This window comes from Moschus berezovskii, chromosome X (assembly GCF_049115385.1).
Source record: "Moschus berezovskii isolate FMDL1 chromosome X, NW_MosBer_1.0, whole genome shotgun sequence".
Lineage (NCBI taxonomy): Eukaryota > Metazoa > Chordata > Mammalia > Artiodactyla > Moschidae > Moschus > Moschus berezovskii.
The window spans coordinates 121,714,046-121,726,392 of record NC_142488.1 but is presented as its reverse complement, the minus strand read 5'-3'; the positions used below and the strand labels follow the sequence as shown (position 1 = coordinate 121,726,392).

The following is a 12,347-nucleotide window of genomic DNA, read 5'->3' as shown; positions in this document are numbered from 1 at the left end:
AGGAGACAACCCCAGGTTTGGTCTATGGCTGGTGACCAATGACGCACTCTCACCAATATAGATTTTGGAGGTGGAGACTATGGAAAAACAGGTGGCAGTGGGGGCAGGTGGCAGCCTAGAAGGGGTGGGGCCTACCAAGGGAGAGTGAAGGACAGTGTGGGTGGGAGTCCTGGGAAATCTCAAAAAGAAAATATAAGTCTCCTGAAACTTAAGGAGGAAAAAAATAAATGAGTTTCCAAAATGTACTTTATAGAAGCGGTTCCCAGGAAAGGCCACCCACATAGCGCACTAGCCCTGGGATCCTTTGTACACCTATGCCCTCAACTCCGCAGGGATAGGGAAAACAGCACTGATCTCAAAGTACCCATGGGAAGACCCAGACTAAAGACCCCAGGCCTCTGCCATTGGGCAGTTTGGGGCAGTGGGCAGTTGACAGAGCCTCTGAAGAAACAGATTGGCTGCCAACTCCTTGTGTGACCTTGGGCAGGCCTTTGCCATCTCTGGCCTTCAGTGTCACCATCTCTTAAATAAAGGGGCTGAATTTGATGACCCTAAGGGGCCCCTGTCGATATTCTGTAGTTGAGATTGGCACATGGGGGACAGGCTTCAAGGCAAAAGGATCCCCGCCCCCCCCCCCCCCCGCCTTCAGGGTTCGCGGGCCCGAGCTGCCGGGCCAGGGACATTCATCCTGGGGCCTATATGGCCCTTAGGTTTCGGGGCTCTTGCTCCTAAGTGTCTGGCCCCGACGCTCTAGCTGTCCCCGAGGACGGCTGAGCCAGCGACTCCGCCCCCGCGCTCGACCCTCGTCCCGCCGAGCCATTAGCGCGATTGCTCGCTGTTCCCGGTAAAGCCGGTGATTTATGTGGGGCCTCGACGGGGCAGTCCTCGAGCCAGGAACAATTAGCTAAAAGCCCTCGGGAAGGGAGGCGAAGGGGCGGCGAGCCAAGCCCCAGGGCGCCCGGCTGGGGCGGCAGCCGCCGGCAGCCTCCGGCCGAGGACCCCAGCCCCCCGACTCGGCGGGCCCCACTCACCGCGGCGGGGGCGGGGCTCGAAGGCCGACGCGAAAAGGCAGTCCAGCATCCACGCCATGGCCCGCGCTCGGCGCCTCGGCCTCGCAGCCGGCGTCCGCGCCGCCCCCGCGCCGCGGCCCTAAGTAGCCCCCGTTGACCACGCCCTGAGCCGCACCCTGCACCCAGGGAAGAGTGTCTCGGTCACCGGACACCTCGGGCCTGTCACGAAAAGGGCAGGGCCTCAGGGGAGCCCCCCCACCCCGCCGCCGGAGGAGAGGCGGCTGGTCCCACAGCCCCTTCCCCCACGCGGAGGGAGGCCGAAATCCAGCTCCTGCCCCGGGAAGCCCCGACCCCTAGACGCCATCTCAGCCCTGGTGAGCCCCGAAGCTGAGAGGGAAGGGAGGTCTCTGCCCCCAGAAGCCCCAATCGGGTGCGTAAAGGCAAGCCTGTCCCCCAGAAGCTGGTATTTGAGGGCGAGATAGTGCACCTGCCTCTGGGAGCTCAGGTCTGAGGGTAAGATTGTATGCCAGCCCAAAAACCTCCACGTTTTAGCCGACGTGGGGAGGAGGCCCAGACTAGGCGGCAAGTGGTGTCCGCCTTAGGAGCCCTGAACAGGACGGGGAGGCTTGGCCTCTGCCCCTGGGGACTCCCTTGTCTTAGAGGAAGCTGATTTGTGATGTCACAGCTCTGTTCTCCAGGACCAAGAATGTAGAAGACCCAAAGTTGAGAGTACTTTTACTGTTCCTGCCCTGTGGATCCCTCGGGCAAGTGGGAGATGCTTTCCTGTCTGGGATCGTTTGTTTTGAGGAGGTTGGTCCCCAACCGAGACAAAAGAACATGGCATCAAATATGCATGAATATGGGGTGTCCCTCAGTTGCCGCTAACTTACAGATTCCACCGCCTACGCTTTTGCTCAGGGCACGAACATTTATTTTTAGAAAGAATTCGATATTTGATATTTCAATGGGGGGTGGTACTGTGTTAGATTTCATTGCACTTCTTTTATGGCTTTGAGTTCTTAAATTTTAAATGCATATGGGGCACATACCATAATAGGTTCAGTGTTTGGGAGCCTCCAGTGCTAGTAAACCAGTCCTGCTTCCAAATCCTGGGGTAGAAGCAGCCACCAGGGATGGACCATTTGGGTCAAGAAGGGCTTCTGAGAGAAATTTCCTTTTCTATACCTGTTCAGCCCCATATTAATTTCTCCCCCAATTCTCCATTGGCAGTTGTACAAACGTGACTCTGTGCCTTGTTTTTCTCTACTGGGAAAATGGGGCTCTGTCCATAAAACAGAGTAAGTGAGGAGGTAGAAAGGAATATGAAAAATTCTCTTCCAACAGCTCGATTGCATGCTTGAGGAGTGGAAGCTGCAATCAAAGGTCCTTTGGGGAGAGCAGTTATTACATTTGCTTTGCTAACCACTGATATTAGCATTAATGCAGCAAAAGGGGTGCATAAAATGGAAAAATCGCCTGTACTTCACCATGCAATTCTTAGTAAAGCAGAGCTGTAGTCAGAGTTTAAAGGGTTTCCACTCAGTCCCCTTCCTTTCCGGGAAACATGGTACCTGTCTGCCTTTATACCAATTTCTAAATCATTTCCAATTTCTGTTTTCTAAAAGCAATCAGAGTCAACAAACATTCACCAGACCTGCTCTTTTACCAATTTCTGCTGTACAAATACCCAGTCATCCAAGCCAAACAAGTCTGACATCTAGAAACGTCCAGTTTCAGGCTCTGGTTATTGAAATCTCAGCCTTACCTCTTCCCCTGAGCATATATACCACTAGCTTTTGTGATGGTCTCTATGGGTTTCTTTTTTTTCCCTGCTGAATGAGATTTTGTGTGGGGGGAGGGAGTCCCATAAAGGTTGCCGCCCAATCCAATCCAATGGCCTTCAGTAAATGAAGTTTCTCTCCTAAAATAGCTCTCCCTGAAGTACAAATTCATGACCACTATCCCTTGTGGTGATGTAGTAAAGGAACAAAGCTAAGCATGCTCACACACCTAGACTGGAAGCCCGGTTGTGCTGGCTCTGTAACTTTAGGAAGATACTTTACCTCTCTGAGGCTTAGTTTTCCTCATCTGTAAAATGGGGATATTAATAGTTGTGAACAAGCTCTTGGCAAACCAAAGCCTACTCATTTGGAAAAAAGAAAAGGGGAAATATGGAGTTCAGAATTCTCAAAAAATTTTGTTTACCAGTCAAGTTAGCAGTTTTCCCCAACTCCTTTTGCTTTGACCTATGTCCTCTGTCACTTAATTACTTAGTGTTGTTTCCTTTGAAAATATTTACCCTTAACTAAATGTCACATGGGCGTCCCTGGTGGCTCAGAGGTTAAAGCGTCTGCCTCCAATGCGGGAGACCCGGGTTCATTCCCTGGGTCGGGAAGATCCCCTGGAGAAGGAAATGGTAACCCACTCCAGTATTCTTGCCTGGAGAATCCCATGGACGGAGAAGCCTGGTAGGCTACAGTCCATGGGGTCGCAAAGAGTCGGACACGACTGAGCGACGGAACAGACGGAACGGAAATGTCACATAATAGGGGAATGCATTTATCCATCAAGCCATCCATTCATTCAACAAATATTTATTAAATGTCCTTCATGTGCAAGATATTGAACTGTGGATATAATGTTGATTAACTCAATGAATTATCTTGCAATTATTTTTAAGTGTATAGTTTGGAAGCCTATATGATAATTTGAAAAAAAATATTATGATTATTTTAAGTGAAAAATAATCAAAATCCAAAATGTATACACACTATTATATAAAAGTGCAAATAAATAATAAACTTATACATAAAAAATGTTAACAGGAAACACACCAGAATCTTAGTAGTGACTCTTATTTAAGCAATGCAATTATAGGCAATTTTAAACTGTTTTATTATTTCCATATTTTAGTATTTTTCAAATTTTCTTTAATAAATGTATATCATTTTCTGGAGTTAGAAAATCTACTTACAGGAAAAAAAACTATAACTTTGTCTGCTGAGTAAAGAAAGAGGTTAGGTAAGGGAAAGATTCGGAGAAGGCAATGGGAAGCCACTCCAGTATTCTTGCCTAGAAAATCCCATGGATGGAGGAGCCTGGTAGGCTGCAGTCCGTGGGGTCGCTAAGAGTCGGACACGACTGAGCGACTTCACTTTCACTTTTCACTTTCACACATTGGAGAAGGAAATGGCAACCCACTCCAGTGTTCTTGCCTGGAGAATCCCAGGGACGGGGGAGCCTGGTGGGCTTCCGTCTATGGGGTCACACAGAGTCGGACACGACTGAAGTGACTTAGCAGCAGCAGCAAGGGAAAGATTGGGGCCTTTACGCTGGGGTTGTGCTCTTAGTACAGGGCTCTGGGCCTGGCTGTGGTGACTCAGAAAAAGCTGAAACTTGGTCTGTGAGTGAAATACAGAACTCCCCTCCTGTGCACGACCACAGAACCCGTATGGTATCTCCTTTCCAATAATGCAGAGGTTCATAAGACCCCAGTTGAGCAGCCAAGAACCTTCTAGCTTGGACCTGCAACCCTTCACCCCAGGGTGTTCAAGGTGTATTGGATATAATTGCCCTCATCCTGATAGTTTAAGGCTTAAAGCTTAACAACTTGCTGCCTCTTAAGTTTGTCTCATTTGAATTCCAATTAAAAGCCAAGCACCCTGCTCCTAACTTAGGTCATTGTTTGCTGTGTAGGAAAAAAAACATATACTAGCTAAGAAGGCGGAGAAGGCACTGGCAACCCCCTCCAGTACTCTTGCCTAGAAAAATCCCATGGACGGAGGAGCCTGATAGGCTGCAGTCCATGGGGTCGCTAAGAGTCAGACACGACTGAGCGACTTCACTTTCAATTTTCACTTTCATACCTTGGAGAAGGAAATGGCAACCCACTCCAGTGTTCTTGCTTGGAGAATCCAAGAGACAGGGAAGCCTGGTGGGCTGCTGTCTCTGGGGTTGCACAGAGTCAGACACGACTGAAATGACTTAGCAGCAGCAGCAGCTAAGAAGGCACAATGATGAAATCAAACCGGAGGCTCACTGACTATGAAAAGAAAGGTTTCCTATCTTTTTTCCTTAACTTCAAAAGTACTTGGCACCCAGGCAAACAGTTTGCTATTTAAACAAGATTCCAAGCATCAAAGGCCTGTAAAGCTTGTCATGGATCAGCGTTTTTTGAAGTATGGTCCATTGGACCAGCTGCATCAGAATCGCTTGATGTGCTATAAATGAAGGTCCCCTGCTCCCACTCCAGATTTTCTTATTTACTCTGGGTAAATACCCAGAGAATCTTTGGGCATGGGGACCAGGAAACAGCATTTTAGCTCACCTTGGGGGCTCCTGTACCCAATACAGTTAGAGAAACTCTAATACAGAGGAAAGAACACTTTCCCTGAAAATCTTCCACCACTGTCTCTTCCCATTGCACTCCAACTACAAGGAACCCTGGGACAGCCCTATGGAGAACTTGATCACTTTAACCTCACTCCACTTCCTTTGGGTATATGGGTAAATATGTAGCATGAGAAATTGAACAAACCTCAAAACTTGACTCCTGATAGGATCTAGTGGTAGTCAAAATAAGCCTTCACTTGGATTGTCTGAGAATCCTTGTGTATGTCGATGTAGCATTTTTTCAGTCAGGTTATCTCATTTGAACTCCCTGCTTGGTGTCCTTATGTGAGGCTAGAGGCAGTGGAGGCACTGTGGAAAGAGTATGGCATTTAAAGCTAAAATATCAGGAGTAAGGCTGGGCATTTCGACTGACTGGCTGAATGGATGCTTCAAGTATGTCTCCTTCACAACCTGAGCCCCAGGCTCCTCCTTATGAAACGGGGATCCCCGTCCCCTGCCCACTTTCCTAGCTGGTTGGTATGAAGGTCTCTGCAATTTCAAAAGTGAGATAACAAAAGTAACTACCCCCAGATCCATGGAAGGAAGTGGGAGATCAGCAAGCCTGCCTCCCCACACCCCCTTTTGAGGAGTCCTATCAGAAGGTCCACATGGTGTGAATAGGGCCATATGGGTCCTCTAAAGGGGGCTAGAAGCCTTGGGACCTCAAGATTTTGCCTCCCTGCTTTTCTATCTGGGAAGGGTTTATCTGAACTCATGGTGAACATATAGTAAAATCATGGGGGACCATTTGAGACCTCTCTGAGTCTCAGAAAGGCATAGGTGTCCTCATTTTTTAGGTGGAGTTTTACAAGGAAAACCTGAAGTTCCTTCGCAGCTGCTTAGTATTCCTAGGATACGCTGCTTCTACCGCACTTTCTTTTCTCCCATAGCTCTGTTATTTCCAGGCATTTTCATGTCACCAGAGCCTGACAAGGTCCTGGCACCATCTTTGTGAGGCAGAAATGGGAGAAAATTATTCCCATTTTTTAAGTTAGAAAAGCTGAGGCAAAAGACAGCAAGTAACTAGCCCGCAGTCACCTGGCAGGGGAAAGATGAGCTGAGACTATCCCCGAGATCTCTCACTCCACGCCCCTTCTTTTCTAGTACCCCTCCAAGATCTCAGGAGCTGTCTGTCAGTGTGCTGACACCACCAAGAAAATGCAAGTTTCATCCTGACACCAGGAAGACAGAGCTACGATTACGCTTCAGTCCCCAAGGAGGCAGAGAAATTGCTTTTAGTTGACAAGTGCATCTCCCACACACATACCCCTCTGGTTGAATGAAAAGATAAAATCAAGTTAAAAATCCCAAATGCTCACTTAATTTTGTAAAGCATTTTGCTCTTTGAGCTAAGGGTAGGCAGGATGATAGAATTTTTAAGTCTAGAAGTCTCGACAGGGTGGGGCAGAATAGTAGGAATTAAGGGGGAGCATAGAAAAAAAAAGTCAGAAGAAAAAGTAGAGAGATGATCATTTAGTTTGTGCCATAATCAATAAGAGAAAATGGAGCTATCTGAAAAAAGAACTAGAAAGAACTGGGTGTGTGTGTTTTTATGCCTTTGAAAAACTGCAAAAGATGTGAGCCTCTCAGATTTCCATTATAAATGAAAATTTTGTAGCCTTCAGTAAAGAGTTTGGGGGCTGAGCAGGGGGACTGTCAACTTCGTGTGTCACCAGGGAAGTTAATCTCTTGGACTTTCATTTCTGTAAATCACTCACCCTTAAATGTTTAAGTGTGGCAGCTCCCCATGTGTCCTGGATCTGTTTCCACATCTGAGCCTCATACAGCTTGGGAGATTGGCAAGACAAAGATTAGCACAATCCCCATTTTATAGATGAAGAAAGTGAACCCCAAGAAAGGGAAGTGACTTGCCCAAGGTCATTCTGCCTTTGGGACCACTGTTTGTGCCTCTTTCCCTTTGTTTAGCTCCTTCTCACACCACCTGTATGCAGACTTCAATCTGATCTTTAGACCTCATATACTTCTTTTTTTTTAATATTTCTTTATTTTTAATTGATGATTGCTTTACAATATTGGCTTAATTTCTGTCATACATCAACATGAATTAATCATAGGGGTACATATGTGCCCTCCCTCTTGAATTTCCCTCCCACCTCCTGCCCATTCCCACCCATCTAAGGTTATTACAGAGCCCCAGTTTGACTTCCCTGAGTCTAGACCTCATATACTTCTTGACTCCCTTTGGACTCTACAGAGACTGAAGATGTTCCCCTAACTGAGCATTGTAGGGCCCTTAAAAAGCTTTCCAGTAAAGGACACTCTTGTTCTTAGGAGTTACGGGCTGAAGTATCTGCAAGTGAAGTGTCATAATGTCTATAATATAGGAGAGGTGGGTGAGGAAGGAGAGAGAGAGAAGGGAGAGTATGCAAATATGGAAAATTATTAATGAGGGTATGTACAAATATTTGTGTCATTCTTTCAATGATACAGTATGTTAAAGAATTTGAAAATATAAACTTGGAGGAAATCTGTCCAACCCAGGTAGACCCCCTACCTGCCTATGCTAAAATCTGGGAGGTCAATGGCATATCCCCTTTCACAGGGAATCCTTCAGAATGGCCCAGCCCCAAATCCAGACCTAGCTTAGCAGGAGGGACAAACTGGACCCATGACTGGTTTTGATGTCTTAGATGGAGCTTGGGTGGTGGGAAAATGACTGCATGTATTGAGTGGGTGTTTGGTATGATGGGTTTTGTGGCAGTGCACCTAAATGGAAACCCTAGAGAATCGGAGCTTGGTTTTTTTCCAGAAAAGAGTTTGCTTGTTTTTTAAATTTCAGGGTTTGCTTATCAGAGCTGGAAGCGTCATTAGAGATAATCCAGTCCAACCTTTTCACATGCCAGGGAGGACACTGAGATCCAGGGAGGGAGAGTGACTTACCCAACATTGCCCAGTGAATTAGTGGCTGAAATGGAACTAACTAGAAGCCATGAGTCCAGTCTCTTTGTTCCTGGTTTGGTCCATGACATTGCACTGTCATCTCACCTTGGATTCGTGGGCTCTTGATATGTCATCTGCCCACCCCAGGGCTTGACCTCTTCAGACCAGCATGTCACTTGGGGATTTGCAGTCAATGACAGTCCCTGCCACTGGAAGCAGAGCCAGGCGCCTGAAGATGGCACCTGTCACATCCCATTGGAATGAATGACCTCCCTCTGAAAACGAGATGGGCCTGGCGGAATCTGGGACTGGCACCTTGAGAGCAGGTGGGCCAGGTCTGTGTGGCTGGTGTGCCATGAACATTCATGGCAGAGGAGGTCATGGATCTGTCCTGAGAACTGTTTGCTGGGGAGTCTTCCACCTCTCGTGGCCACCAAGTGATTTATTATTTTGGGGGCAGCCACTCTAGTTCATTGGTTTACTTTCATTGCCCCTGAGGGGGCGGGGTGGGGGTGGTGGTCAGCCTGCCATTTCCCCTGCTCTGTCTGCTCATGGGATTGGTTCATCAGACAGCTTAGCTAGACCCTCGTGAGCCTGTCGGGATTAATGGCATTTGACTGTAGACCATGAGAAATCACATCAGTAGCTGCTGGTGGGGGTGGATGGAGGAAGCAGAAAGAGGGCACTGGAGGAGGGAGAAGGGAAAACAGTAAAAGGGGAGGAAAGAAAAGATGGAAGGAGAAGGGCAGAGGAAAATTCGATGAGGGAGTTCTCTTGCACACCAACTGCTGACATTTTTGAGGCTGTAGCTTCTCTCCCTTTTAATCACCTTTGTTAATTGCCATTTGTCAACACAAGTAAGTCTTTCTCTGCTATAACTTAATCTTGGGGCAACTCAAGTCTTAAACAGAGACTCAAGGCTAAATCCAGAAGCCAGTCTTCCTTAACTAGTGAGTTGTCTGTCCTTCTCCTCTGCATCCCTACACCCCAGGCACTGTGGGGGCTGGTATGTGAACACCAGACCTGGCCTCAGAACTAAAGATGCTAAAGTGTGAAAGTGAACATGTTAGTTGCTCAGTCATGTCCAATTCTTTGCTACTCCATGGACTGTGGCCCACCAGGCTCCTCTGTCCATGGGATTCTCCAGGCAAGAATACTGGAGTGGGTTGCTGTTCCCTTCTCCAGGAGATCTTCCTGACCCAAGGATCGGATCCGGGTCTCCCACATTGCAGGCAGATTCTTTACCACCGTCTGAGCCATCAGTGGACAATTAGATTGCTTCCATGTCTTGGCTTTGTGAATAGTGCTGCTGTGAACATTGGGGTGCATGTATCTTTTCGAATTAGAGCTTTCATCTTTCTCAGATATGTGCCCAGGTTACCTATGGTTATCAAAGGGGAAGTGGGGAAGGATAAATTGGGAGTATGGGATTAACAGATGCAAACTACCATATATAAAATAAACAACAAGGATTTACTGTATAGCATAGGGAATTATATCTTAAACCATAATAGAAATGAAATGAAAAAAGAATATATACATATGTGTGTATGTGTATAGATATATGAATCACTTTGCTGTACACTTGAAACTAACACAATGCTGGAAATCAACTATACTTTTAAAAAAGAAAGTCCTTCTTACCTTAGCTGTATCTCCCATATCTTGGAATTTTGCCTGCTTGATAGCCGTCTCATAATAAACTTCTTATTGACCTCTTTCCGTATGGACTTCTTCCCATAGCCCACAAAGATATTTAAACCCCCCTATATGACAGCAACCCTTCTCTGACCCTGAGTCCTCTTCCAGCTATCATCCAGTCTTCATTTTCTCAGCCTTATTCCTTAGCACCTTCTCTCCTTACTTCCCACCACATCCATTCCTCAGTCCACAGCAAGATAGAACTGTTCTGTCTCCACACACACACACACACTCTCTCTCTCTCTCTACTGAGACTCCTCTCACCAAAGCTACCAATGACTTTTGGGAGGCCTAATCCAAAGAGACAAATAAGTGTAGTCATTCAGTCGTGTCCGACTCTTTGTGACCCCATGGACTGTAGCCCACCAGGCTCCTCTATCCACGGAATGGGACATATATGTGTCCTAATTTTATTTGGCTTCTCTGTGGAATGCACATACAGCATTAACATGTTAATGTGAATATAAACATGTTCACATCTATGTAGCATAAATTGTGAATCCCTCCATATTTACTGAAACCCTGTCTTCCCTTGGCTCTGAGGATACTGTGCTATACTAGTATCCTTATCCATGACTTCTTCTGGCTCTGCCTTCTCCCCTGGTACCCCAAATGGGAACATCTGTCAAGGTCCAGTCCTGAATGCTCTGTTCTTGTGTGGAGGGGCTCACCTACTTTATTTGCTCTGTCATCTCTGTATCACTTACAGGACCTGAAACAGTGTCCAGTGTATAGAAGACACTTAATTAATGTTTGCCTAATTGACTAACATTTGTTAATTGCATAGGTCTGGTGCATAACAAATGTTCCGTAAAGCATGTTATTGGGGTCTTACAGTTTACAAACATTTCCTGTATACTTACCTGACTTTACCCTTATAATAACTTGGCGAGGTTAATTCTTTATTATTCCCATTTTTATAAAAGAAAGAAGGGGAATGGAACCAATACTTGTCTTCTGTCTATTCTGTGCCAAGTGCTTATAAACATTTGAATTTAATCTTTACAACAGCCCTGTGATGTAGATGTTCTTAGCCACATTTTACAGATGGGAAAACTGAAGTTCAGAGACGATCACAAACAGTGATCACAAAGAGTATATAATTTACCTCCTCTGTTCTTTCATTGTTCTGTGAATTTGATCATACCAAATTTAGTGAGCAATACTGGGGAGGCATATAAAAGGTATCCAGAATGATATTATAATTATTGTTTACATCTAAGTTTTCTTTTTGAGTTTGCATTCCTATGAAATCTAATGTCAAGCATAAAAAGAACTGAAGAGGAAAATAAAACCCTTGTATTTCCAAACAGCCCTTGCCTTTCCCACTGCGTGTTGTAATAATAGGAATTGATTATTGAGTGCTTCTCATGTGTCTGGCATTATGCTCAGTGCTTTACATGTGTGCTTTCATTTGATCCTCATCACCGCCCTATGTGGTCTGGGCTACTGTTACACCCCAATTTATACATAAAGTAATTGCACCTCATAGGAGTTAAGTAACTTGTTCAGGGACCCCTAGTTCATTTTTGAGATAACTGAAATTTTAAGTCAGGTTGCTCTGACTCCAAAGTTAGTATTCTCTCAGTACTGCTAGGCTGTCTTTCCAAGAGGATAGGGAAACCAAGGCTCAGAGAGACTAAGTGACGTCAAGTCTCCTGACTATCTTATATTTTTCCAGCTGCTTGCATCCCTTTGTTGAAGGGACTGCTTTGTATTGTCAGTAATCTTTATACGTCTGTGGTCTGTCTCCTCAGCCACATTGTCAGCTCCGCCAAACCTCTTTAGGTCCCCGCACAGAGGGTTCTCATGAAATACTTCTCAATTGATAAGCGGGGAGCTCTCCTCAGTTGAGAGAACTATTAATAAACCATCAGGCTTTGACAAAGCCCTTCTCATCGCCAAAGGAGTTGAGCCCTTGGTGCTCAGGAGATGAGTCAATTCCTCCCCCTCCCTCAGCTTGAAGTCCAGAGCCCACACTCTCTGCCTCCGCATGGCATCCATTCTCCAGGGAGCCTCAGTAGCATCAGAATCATTTCGATGAAGGCTTATTTACTTGTGTGACTGGGAGGAGGAGGTCCCAGGCAAGAAGAATGAGGGCTGTTTCTCACCATTTGAGATAATGTGTCAACTCGAAGCAGCCACACTCCACAGAACAAACCCTAAAGATTTATTGTTACTATTATTATTGGGAGTATTAATAATCTTTCCTACATTTGTGCAGTGAACTTCCATTTACACAGAAGGGTCCTGCACAAGATCTCATTAGTTTTCAGTGTGTACTGGCCTTCCACAAAGCCTTTATGGCTTCAGTATTCCTCAAAGAAACAAGTCCTCTATCCC

General features: G+C 46.0%; 1 protein-coding gene across 1 annotated transcript in view; it reads right to left on the bottom strand.

The window, feature by feature from the left end:
• The window catches only part of ARHGAP36 (Rho GTPase activating protein 36), a 31,420-nt gene extending 30,314 nt beyond the window's left edge, over positions 1-1,106 (bottom strand). Inside the window, exon 1 of the mRNA XM_055438481.2 lies at positions 1,032-1,106. Within this exon, the coding sequence (XP_055294456.2) occupies positions 1,032-1,089 (58 nt within the window). The 5' untranslated portion in view covers positions 1,090-1,106. The remainder of the gene's footprint in view (positions 1-1,031) is intronic.
• Positions 1,107-12,347: the final 11,241 nt, after the last annotated feature.